The sequence below is a fragment of the Fusarium redolens genome (genome assembly GCF_020744475.1).
Source record: "Fusarium redolens strain MPI-CAGE-AT-0023 chromosome Unknown BKA55scaffold_10, whole genome shotgun sequence".
In the NCBI taxonomy this organism is placed as follows: Eukaryota; Fungi; Ascomycota; class Sordariomycetes; order Hypocreales; family Nectriaceae; genus Fusarium; species Fusarium redolens.
Window position 1 is genome coordinate 808,300 of NW_025763673.1, and position 11,266 is coordinate 819,565.

General features: G+C 49.7%; 3 protein-coding genes across 3 annotated transcripts; 1 reads left to right on the plus strand and 2 right to left on the minus strand.

Moving 5' to 3' along the window:
- The first annotated feature begins 303 nt into the window (after positions 1-303).
- On the plus strand, positions 304-4,513 carry BKA55DRAFT_571822 (ankyrin repeat-containing domain protein). Its single transcript, XM_046193101.1, has 4 exons — positions 304-509; positions 565-775; positions 846-971; positions 1,027-4,513. The coding sequence occupies exons 1-4, from the start codon at positions 408-410 to the stop codon at positions 4,173-4,175; spliced, it is 3,588 nt and encodes a 1,195-aa protein (XP_046048021.1). The 5' UTR covers positions 304-407; the 3' UTR covers positions 4,176-4,513.
- Positions 4,514-6,661: 2,148 nt separating this feature from the next.
- On the minus strand, positions 6,662-7,309 carry BKA55DRAFT_571828 (uncharacterized protein). Its single transcript, XM_046193102.1, has one exon. The coding sequence runs from the start codon at positions 7,155-7,157 to the stop codon at positions 6,888-6,890; it is 270 nt and encodes an 89-aa protein (XP_046048022.1). The 5' UTR covers positions 7,158-7,309; the 3' UTR covers positions 6,662-6,887.
- A 405-nt stretch (positions 7,310-7,714) lies between these two features.
- Positions 7,715-11,174, minus strand: BKA55DRAFT_66651 (uncharacterized protein). The gene is made up of 5 exons (XM_046197781.1): positions 11,166-11,174; positions 10,576-11,079; positions 8,995-10,526; positions 7,807-8,942; positions 7,715-7,750 (listed from the first exon to the last, which is right to left on the minus strand). Exons 2-4 carry the CDS (start codon positions 10,799-10,801, stop codon positions 7,908-7,910), a joined length of 2,793 nt encoding a protein of 930 aa, XP_046048023.1. The 5' UTR covers positions 10,802-11,079; positions 11,166-11,174; the 3' UTR covers positions 7,715-7,750; positions 7,807-7,907.
- Between the last annotated feature and the right edge of the window lie 92 nt (positions 11,175-11,266).

Sequence of the window (11,266 nt, forward strand, 5' to 3'; positions counted from 1 at the left end):
AACGCTGCCACCTTTTTCTTCGGATTCTGGATCTAGCCACTCAACGAGAGGCGGCCGCTACCGATGGCCTTTCAGATTCTGGAACGAGCCACTCATACGCGAGCCGGTTGCTGACCTCATATTGTCATTTTGTGTTTGATTCGCCTTACCACGCCTAACTGGGCGTTCCAGTACACGCAGTGGTCGCGTCACTGTATTTCAGATTCTGGTTGGGGCCAATCACCTCTACACACTGCAGAGCCTCATTAGGTATAAATAGCCCACAGGCCTCCTCTACTGTCCCCCAATATTTAGCAGTTCAAAATTCAATCCCAGTCACTTATATTTCGGTTCAGAACCTGCACTGTCGAAGTTACTTTTGAGTCTTCACCCATGGAGCAACCGCGACGCCGTCCCATTGAGGAGCAATGGCTCCAGGTGAAGGGATTGATTCGACGACATTACCTCGCAAACGACATGTCTCTCAAAGACCTCACAGCCTTACTGTGTGGCAAAGGTCTTCCGATTACGTCTGTACCTCTACCCTCAAGGCCGCTACTGTGAATTGACCGATTTTCTAGGAAGGCCCAACTGGAGTACAAATTGAAGAAATGGAAGATGTCAAAGAACATCGACGACGAGGCATGGAAGTCTACTGATCATGTCATCACGAAACGGAAGCGCCAAGGCAAGGATAGCGAAGTAATTCACTGCGGCAAGCGATTGAAACAGTCGACAGTCAACAAGGAGACAAACCGTCATCGCGATGTGAGCATTTTCGCTCGATCTGCTCTAGGCATGTGGTACCGAAAGTTGGAAACTGTCGTGGGAGCTGTTTGATTCTGACATTGGAAGCCGTAACACAGAAAGCCCACCTCCCCTCTCTCCAACGAATACGCAGCTCATCGTCTGTACTCCGCCGCCATTCCCCATGGAGTTCGAGTGGCCAAGCACATTACCATGGCTTAACTTCCAAGACATCTTCCTAACCTGTGAGTCAAATCATGAAAAGAGATGTAGCCTTGAGCTAATGGTCTGAAAAATTAGGGGCGTCAAAGTTTGGTCAGGTAAATACTCTTCAGTCTAGCACGATGACTGAGCCTGAGACACCACATGTTGGTACCCTTTTGCAAACAATCGCGGAAGGCCGGGGAGTTCAAACAATTGACGCACCGAGGCGAATTTCGAGATTAGCTGCCAATATCGGCAAAAAGATGCCAGAGTTCTATCCCGGAGAGCACTTGCAAACCGTCCATGTTCTTGTCACCAGCTCCGGAATAGAGCCTATGATTGAGTGCCTGAGAATCGTCATCTATCAGATATCCAATAATGCGATGGACCCGCTCTGGAGTGCCCAACGATGGGAAGCAACTTTTGACCTCTTCTCTCGCGCTGGTCTTCTGAACACCGCGCTTGACCTCAAAGGAGTTAGAGAACGAAGCTTGACTGTCAGAGCATTCATGGACAACCTGTTCCGAGCCGCCATTGTCGCCGTCACCGGTGGCATGGTATTAAGGGAGAAAAACACTCGGGAGAGAGCTCTGGGCCTGATCAAGTGGCTCTTGTCTTCAGGCCAAGATCCAAATATCCGTATGCATGACGCAACGCCTCTCGAGCGAGCTGTTGGAGCTGCACAGCCCGACCTGACCGAGCTTCTCCTGATTGCGGGTGCTGACCCCGATGTTGCTGGTAATTGGTCTCACCATAGATCGCTCATGGATCTCATGCTGGCTTATGAAGGCCCTAATGACAATAAAGTGCGGATCATCAAGCTCTTGTTACCGCACACTCGCTCGACCAACCTAGAAAAGGTCCTCCATGCAGCCATCAAGCTACGCGACCCAGATCTCGTCGAACAAGTCGTGGAACGTGGACCGTATCTTCTTGCCAGTACAGCCAGAGCCGAATACCCAATCTGTCACGACACCGCCTTGAGCGTCGCTGCTGCGGTCGATATTGATGCTACGACTTCTATCTTGCGTCATATCGAGGTCCAATATCCATCCAGGCCGACGTCGGCGTTTATTACTCAGGATGTTTTCATCGCAGCGGCTAGCGCAGGAAATACCGATGTGGTATTATTTCTCCATGGCATCAGCCCTACTGGCGGCTCTCCCAACCTGAAACTCATTACATCTCTACAGGCAGCAGTAAGCAGAGGTCACCTGGGAACCTGCCAATTGCTTCTTCAGCTCTATGGCGGGCTATCAGCTGCTCTCATCTACATTGCATGCCATCATGGCCATTTGGATCTTTTGCAGTACCTCCTCGAGAATGGGCTCTCGGTCAATGAACCCATGACTTCCAAAGACGCACAAGCCTGTTGCGCCTTATGCAAGGAGTTCGTTAAGGTCAATGTCAGCAGCGGACAACCTGTAACGGCTCTACAATATCTTTTGAAGTATTTGGATTTGGATTTTTACCCGAAGTATTTTCGTCTTGGATATCCCCCAGGCTGGCTTGAGCTTTTGATCAGACGGGGTGCTGTGTTGCCCCGGGGCTCGGTTGTCAGGTTTGCCAGAATGTGGTGGGATAAAGCATTGTTAGCTGCTTTGGACGCCGGCGGAAGCGCAAATGAAACAAGCCCTAACGGTGAGAGTGCACTTCATTGTACTTTAAGATATACCTGGACTGGAGATTTAGCCAAACAACTTGCTACTGTCAAAACTCTCCTGGAGAGAGGTGCACAGGTACGTGGAGGGGAGGTCCTTCAAGCGATGACGATTCGAGACCGGCACCTTGTCCGACTTCTTCTACGTCATGGAACAAGATTATTTGACACACATGAGAACAGGGGGCATACTCTTGACGCAGCAATCATGTTGAACAATGACAAACTGCTCGAAAAGGTGGTTGCGAAATTGCCCGGGTACTACGACGCAGGGTCGCTGTGCGCAGCGGTTAAAACTGGAAACATACGGATCATCAACCTGCTTTTAGCCAACCGGCCCCAGAAAGTAGAGGCCGATTTGCTGGAGGGCACCGCGGTTGGTCTGGCTGCGGAATCGGGAGATATCCAGCTGGTGCGAAAACTCCTTGAACATCTCGGAAAACCGGATTCTGCATTAATTCAATGCAGCAACGGTGACGGAATTGTGTTCTTCCACTGCGATTCGAGTTTTTGGCGTCAAAACCCTAAAATGCTTATCGAGGCTAATCCGCTCGCCCTGGCTGTCTCCGAGCCCACCGAGGACGACATCGGGGATCTTTCTCTCTCCGAGGACGACACCAAGGGTTTCTCTGAACTGCTAGAAAATGGCTACCGATCTGACAGACTTACCTGGTTAAGGGTCCTAAGTTTAGGGCACTACTCATGCCTGTACCTGGAGAGGCTATTACATTTCAAGCAACGACTGGATGGCGTCCCACCGCATCCGCTGGAAACGGTGTCCTTGCTCTGTGACTTCATCAGGAATGAAAACAAAGACGTGCTACACTACCTGTTAAAGGCCGGGGCAGACGCCAATGAATACAATCGTACCGGTATTGGTCGACCGGGCAACCGGTCCCCTCTTCAAATGGCTGTTCAGTTTGGCAACTTGGACATTATCGATCTCCTTCTACAAGCCGGAGCACATCTCAATGCTCCACCATCATTCTTTAGAGGGGCCACAGCTTTGCAGATTGCCGCTATCCAAGGTAATCTTGGGCTGGCGAAACAGTTGCTCGATCTTGGTGCCCGCATAAATGCTCGGGGGGCGAGACAGTGTGGGAGAACGGCATTAGAGGGAGCCGCAGAGCATGGAAGGCTTGATATGCTGCAACTGCTGCTTCATTCCGGAGCCCTCACCACTGAAGCTGGACAACTTCAGTTTGTACGAGCGGTCCACTTCGCAGAGCAAAGTGGGCACGATGCTGCGGCGGACTTATTGCGGCAGTCACGACAGTGGACAGATGAGGATGCAGATCTGTATGAAAAGAGATCCCCTCGATGCGGCGACAACTGTTTTGAAGAGTTTGTCTTTGACGATGGACAGTCAGGCTGGATATGTTTGGACGACGAAAATGGCCGGGCTCATTGCTGTGATGAGATACACAGTGCTGGAGATGAATGCATACATGACTATACAGAGATCGAAGATATGTGGTACACCGATAGAACCAGAGAAATGGATGCCTTGAAATCCGGAGAGTCGTACGATGAATTGGATGAGTGCGAGGAATCTGTCAATGGATCTGATGAGGATCTGCTATGAAGAATTAATAGGGGGCATGACCCTACTACTACTCCACCTCTTGTCGCAATAGCTGCGGTCGGGGACGTGTTGGAGTCTCATAGGGATCTGGGTAGAGATCGGAGTATCCACTTGTTCGTTGACGTTTTAAGGGGCTCAATGTTTCATCAGAAAGGCAACATCAACGCGGATCGTTAAGCAATGGATCAACTGTGTCGGCAGGATGGGTTATTAGATAGTAGGGTTTCAATTCCTCAAGCTATATATCCAGAGATAAAAATGCAATACAAGCATACACAGATAAAATAGATATAATTTCATAAAGATATTAATGTTAGGGGGTTAATGCATAGATAAAGAGTAACGTGTTTGATAAGCATGCGCCGCAGACAAGTATGCGCCGCACTTTTCCCTCTTACATCATACATTTTACCTGATCAATTAGTTTTCAACCATTTATCATGTCACAACCTTCAATTGAAGCTAAAACCCTTCTTGCTCTTCAGGCCCTTCAGAATAACCCAAAATTAAGTGTCCGACGCACTGCAAAGATGTATGAGATTGATGAGCGCCGCCTACGTCGCCGCCAGCAAGGCATTCAATCACGACGCGATTGGATTCCAAAGTCACGGAAACTATCTGACCTGGAGGAGCAGATAATAGTCCAATTCATTCTTGATCTAGATTCGCGAGGATTTCCCTCGCGATTACGTTTTGTGGAAGAAATGGCTAATTCTCTGCTTGCTGACCGCGATGCGTCACCTGTCGGCAAGCGCTGGGCTCATGACTTCGTCAAGCGACAACCAGAGCTAAAGACGCGTTTATTTCGGAGATATGACTACCAGAGAGTTAAATGTGAAGATCCATCTATTATTCGCGGCTGGTTTAGGCTCGTACAGAACACAATCAGGAAATATGGTATCCGATCAGATGATATCTGGAACTTTGATGAGACCGGCTTTATGATGGGCATTATTATGGCCGGAATGGTTATCACAGGTTCAGAAAAACAAGGAAGACCTAAGTCAGTGCAGCCTGGAAATCGAGAATGGATTACGGTCATTCAGGCGATTAATGCGGAAGGTCAATCGATCGCGCCGTTCATCATTGGTGCAGGCAAATATCACCTTGCCAACTGGTACCGAGAAAGCAACCTCCCGGCCGATTGGGTTATTGCAACTAGCCAAAATGGGTAGACAAATAACGAGCTAGGTCTTGAGTGGCTAAAGCACTTTGATCGGTCTACAACTAACCAATCAACTGGTCCCTATCGTCTTCTAATCCTTGATGGTCACGAAAGCCACCACTCCGCCGACTTTGAGAGATACTGCCGGGATCACAAGATTATCACACTTTGTATGCCTGCTCATGCATCCCATCTACTCCAGCCTCTTGATATTGGGTGCTTTGCAGTGCTGAAAAAGGCATATGGTCGAGAAATAGAGCATCTGATCAGATGCTCTATAACCCATATTTCTAAGACCGAGTTCTTCCTGGCCTTTTATGCCGCTTTTCAAGCTACTTTTACAGAAGATAATATCCGGGGCAGTTTTAGAGGAGCTGGACTTGCTCCTCTTAACCCAGAAACCGTGATCTCAAAGCTTGATGTGCAGCTGCGGACTCCAACGCCTCCCGGGGAGGTCAGCCAACCATCAACCCCATGGGTTTCAAAGACCCCCAAGACAGCAATTGAGGTCCAATCTCAATCTGAATACCTTGAAAAGCGAATCAGAAGGCATAAAAGAAGCTCCCCAGAGTCAATAATAGAAGCTTTAAAGTCAAATACTAAAGCAACAAGGGCAGTTATGCATAAGGTTATCTTATTAAGGAATGAGGTCCGAAATCTTCGAGATGCAAATGAGATACTAAGCCGGCGCCGGAGGGCAAAAAGGACTAGACTACAGAAAGGAGGGGCAATGACTATACAGGATGCATCGCAAGTAATTGATCAGATGGATGTTAATGCGCAGGTAGTGGCCGAATCATCGAGAAGTGGTGGTCGAGGAAGGTCAGAGCGACCGGGTGGTCGGCGTTGTGGTGTATGCGGCAAGGCCGGGCATAATGCAAGGACCTGTCAGGTAGTGATTGAGACCTCTGGGGAAGAGTATGGTAAGTAGTTTGAATTGATCAGATGGTTTATTATGTTTTTAAATGGATTTAAAGTTTAGAGGCTGGAATTTTTGATCAGCATACTTGGATGATCAGCATGCTTATCAACCACGTTATCCTTTCTATATGTGTAATAATATAAAATCAACTCTACACCCTGGCAATAATCAACCCTACTAGGTTTGAACTGGGTCCCAAAAACCAACTCTACTAGAGTTGATTTGGGACTGTAGTACTAGGCCCTATATGAGTTAGCGGTTATATGCTTCTGAAAATGGATGGATCTTGACCACGAAATTCATGATTGGCTGCAAAGCTCGGGGCCGACGACGAGGTCAGCAACTTCCAAGACGGATATACCAACAACAAGCTAGAAAGTCTCATAAGAATATAAATAAGTTGAGTCTAAAGGCTATAATGTATGTATTTATATAATGGTGATAAGTTTTATACTACATTTAGTTTCCAGTCTGAGTGGATAAAAAATCGATATTCACGTTCCGCGTTTTTGTAAATACGACCTGGACAGTAACGGGGCCCGTTACGAGTTTGAGGAGCCCATGTCGAATTCAATAGTTGTGATTGGCCTAAAACCCGTAACGGACCCCGTTACCGACTAGAATACTAGAGTAAGAATTCCATCACTAAAACACGACCTGAATGAGTGCCTATAGCGACCGTTGACCCCGCCACAGCTGATTTCGATGCTCGATACTCTAGAGGTAGCCAAAGCAGTCTCTTCCTATCTTTCACAATCCATATACTGTCAGTGCTTACACCATAGCCGTAATGGCTACAGTCTAACAAGGAAGCGTTGGTGCATTGTGCAGCATTGGCGGAGGATAGATCTAGGTTCAAAACTCCAATATCCGTAGAGAGCCGGGAATTGGTCATTGGATCGAACAAAAGGTGGGTTATGAATCTGCCGGCATCGAGCGTCTGTAGGCACGCGCCCGAACTGGCATCCCAGATCTTAATGGTCTGATCGCGTGAACTTGATGCGAGCCGCTGGCCATCTGCTAAAAATATGGCTGAGGTTGTTAAACTGTCATGGCCTCTAAGTGTCTGTAGGCATGTGCCCGAACTGGCATCCCAGATCTTAATAGTATCATCGTATGAGGTTGATGCAATCTGCTGGCAATCTGCCGAGAAGACGACAGAGGTTATCGAACTGTCGTGGTCCTTAAGCGTCTGTAGGCATGCGCCCGAACTGGTATCCCAGACCTTAATAATATTATTATCCCGTGAGCTTGATGCAAGCTGCTGGCCATCTGCTGAGAAGACGACTGGGGCCCACAAGTTATCGTGGCCTTGAAGTGTCTGTAAGCATACACCCGAACTTGTTAGATTTTTACCAACTACACCACATGCCACAAAAATGAGGATCCCCACTTAGAGCAATGCATGAGTGGTTTTTATATCTGACACACCCCCTCAGCTGGAATGACTTTGGTCACTCCAGCTGCCCAATAAGCTAGGACTCGAACCTAGAACCTGAAGTGTGAGTGACCCCCATGTTAGAAGTATGACACAACCTCTCTACCTATTGAGAATTTACTTAAGGGTGCGGGTGCTGGGAATCGAACCCAGAACGTCAAGAGGTGACCCGCCCGAGAGGCACTGAGACTCTTAATTGTTAGATTTTTACCAACTACACCACATGCCACAAAAATGAGGATCCCCACTTAGAGCAATGCATGAGTGGTTTTTATATCTGACAGAACTGGCATCCCAGATCTTAATAGTATCACCACAGGAGCTTGCGAGCCGCTGGCCATCTGCGGAGAAGACGACTGAGTTTACCCAGCCATCGTGGCTTGTGCATGTCTGTAAGCATGCGCCCAAACTGGCATCCCAGATCTTAATAGTATCACCACATGAGCTTGATGCGAGCCGCTGGCTATCTGCTGAAAAGACGACTGAGGTTACTAAGCCATCGTGGCCTTTGAGCGTCTGTAAGCATGTACCCGAACTGGCATCCCAGGTCTTAATAGTATCATCACATGAGCTTGAGGCGAGCCGCTGGCCATCTGCGGAGAAGACGACTGAGTTTACAAAGTCATCGTGGCCTTTGAGCGTCTGTAAGCATGCGCCCGAACTGGCATCCCAGACCCTGATAGTCTTATCCTCTGACCCTGATGCGAGCCGCTGGCCATCTGCGGAGAAGACGACTGAGTTTACAAAGTCATCGTGGCCTTTGAGCGTCTGTAAGCATGCGCCCGAACTGGCATCCCAGACCCTGATAGTCTTATCCTCTGACCCTGATGCGAGCCGCTGGCCATCTGCGGAGAAGACGACTGAGTTTACCCAGCCATCGTGGCCTTTGAGCGTCTGTAAGCATGCGCCCGAACTGGCATCCCAGATCCTGATAGTCTTATCCTTTGACCCTGATGCGAGCCGCTGGCCATCTGCGGAGAAGACGACTGAGTTTACCCAGGCATCGTGGCCTTTGAGCGTCTGGATGCAAGCATTCCAATCTGCCTCCATAATCGGCTTCGATATGATCCAATCCGGCTCTTCCTCCAGGAAGACCTGTCTGACTAAGCTGCGGGTGGGACTGAAAACGAGTGCTGATGCGTAAACCTGCAACGGAGCAATCTCTATCGGCCGTTTGTGGGAAAGGATAAATCGGCGCGCGTCTTGAAGTAGTTCTGTCACTTGTTGTGCCTCTACGTTTCCCTGCGAACATCTTAGACTGTCTCTCCACTGTATAGATGAAACGACAACTCACTACTAACGCCGCGAGCTTCTCCATTGCCAGCACTCCCTCCGACATACTGCGCAACAGACTGAGAGCCTCCAGCCAATATAGAAACTTCTTTTTGAGGAAGGCATGAGCAATATTGCCGTCCTGTAGGTCTCTCATCCTCTGTGCGGGATCCGAGTCATTGAGATGGTCAGCCCAGTAGATACAAGAATATCGGGTTGAAGACAATGGGTCAGGGTCGGGCGGCGAGACCTGATCAATGGAGAATCCTGGGACGCGTAGGTTGTAAATGTCGCGTCGGAGCGTCCCTGACAGAGCCTCCAGCGACCTAGTGAAGACGCTGCGGTGCTGATGCGCGATGCCGGAAGGCAGGATTTGATCGGATGCCTTGTTGAGCACGAAGTCCTTCGCCGATTGATGTACAAAGTAAACGACTCCCTCCCGGATAGTCAGGAGAGAGCCGCAGGATCCGATGATTTCTTCCAAGGTGTCGAGGTCGTCACCGATGTCCTCGAGTGACACAACAAGAGACGTCAGCTCCTTCAAGGAGACAGGGCGGTATACGACTGAAGCAACAGCTAGGATCTGCTTGCAAAGGTCCGCATCGTCAGAATCATGGATGTGTTTCATCATTCTCTGGTAGAGAGAATCGAGTCCTGGTGGGAATGACTGTAGCTTGGCGAGCGTATGCCGTTTTCGGACGTTACGATCTGCGAGCTCTTGACAAACCAAGGCTACCCATAGGAACGTGCCATTTGCGTTAGAGGCTAAGTGTTGCTGAACAGTAACCCGTGTTTTGTCGTCATATTTCTTCGACCGAACTAGCTGACCTACCTTGTATTCAATATATCGGCCAACAGCGGCAGAGATCAACTCATGGTTCAACTCGAGACAGAGCCGAAGCTTCTGCGTAGATGCGTTTAGGGCCTCCTCAATACTTTGCCAGTTACGACTAGACACGATCAGCTTAGCTCGAGATAAAGAAGATATGTGGACGAGCAAGTCGAGAAGCTGGTCGCGATTTGTCACGCACTCGTCAAGCGCGTCAATGATCAAGAAGGTGCTCTGTCGGCTGTAGTCCTGCAAGATGTTGATCAGAATCTTGGACAGAGCATCCCACTGATTCGCGTCCTCGAATAGCTGTTTGCCTGCGTGATTATACTTCTTCCGTACGTGCGACATCAGCGACGGCTCCTGATCGAGGAGGAGATAGAGGAGGCCGCGGAGCACGGACGTCGCGTTACTAAGGCGCACGTCGGTCGCCTGACAGAAGAAGTAGGACAAGCGGCGCATATCCACAGGTAGTTTCTCCAGCTCTTGGATGATCCCGCAGAGCAGCATTGTCTTGCCCTTGCCGGGATCTCCCTTGATCCAGAGTAGCCGACTTTCTTCGTTGTCGCGCCATCGCCGGAAGTCCGCGTGGTCGAGGATCCAGCTATATGAGTCTTCCAGCAGGCCGCCCTTTTCCCGTTGGATGCGCGTCCTGTCGTCGCTGGGGTCGGTGGATCGTAGGGCGGCAAAGAACTCCGCATCTTTATTGGAATTGTCCTGCACTCCTTCGAGCTCGTTAGCGATCAACACTGTCATGCGCTGTCAAATCTTTACCGATATTTAGGTTGCCTCCAACTTGGAAGCTGCCCGAGTTCTGAATCCCCTGTCCGTAAAACGCCAGTCGAACACCAGGCTCGTTCGACCTGCGGAGTGCCTCGCTGGGTGCCCCGCTTCTGTCGTGTGGAGATCGATGTTCCGGCGTGAGCAGTCGCTTTTCGCGTCTTTCTTCCGCATCCGATGCTTGCACGTCAGGCCTCTGTCTCTTGGGTCTGTACTCCATGGCGCGAGAGTCTACACGATCAAGGTGGTGGAGATTAGGCGGGCAGTGGCCTTCACCTCAACAAAGAGGATCAGGCTGCGCGAGGCGGCGCACGGGCCAATAAGACCTCGAAGAAGTCTGCGCATGCGTCATTGGCTAGGCTAGGACTCTGGTAACAGATGAGGTGCCTGCTCGTTAGACTGCGGTCTAGGCGGTGCCGCTGCTTCTTTAACAAGGTGAGTCGAGCGAAGGGAGACGCGCCAAAAATGCAATATATACATATGTAAATGTTAGCTGGACTGAATCCGGTCAGTTGGGTAGCGCGGTAGGGGGCTTAAATTGAGTGATGGGGGATTCGAACCAGGCTACCTAGGTTTCAACTAACAATTTGGATCGGGATGAACAAGGCTGACACTCCCTACCCGCTGATCAACAACAATGGGAGCCGTCGAGGTACATGACCATCGGCTCTGTGATGTTGAGCAT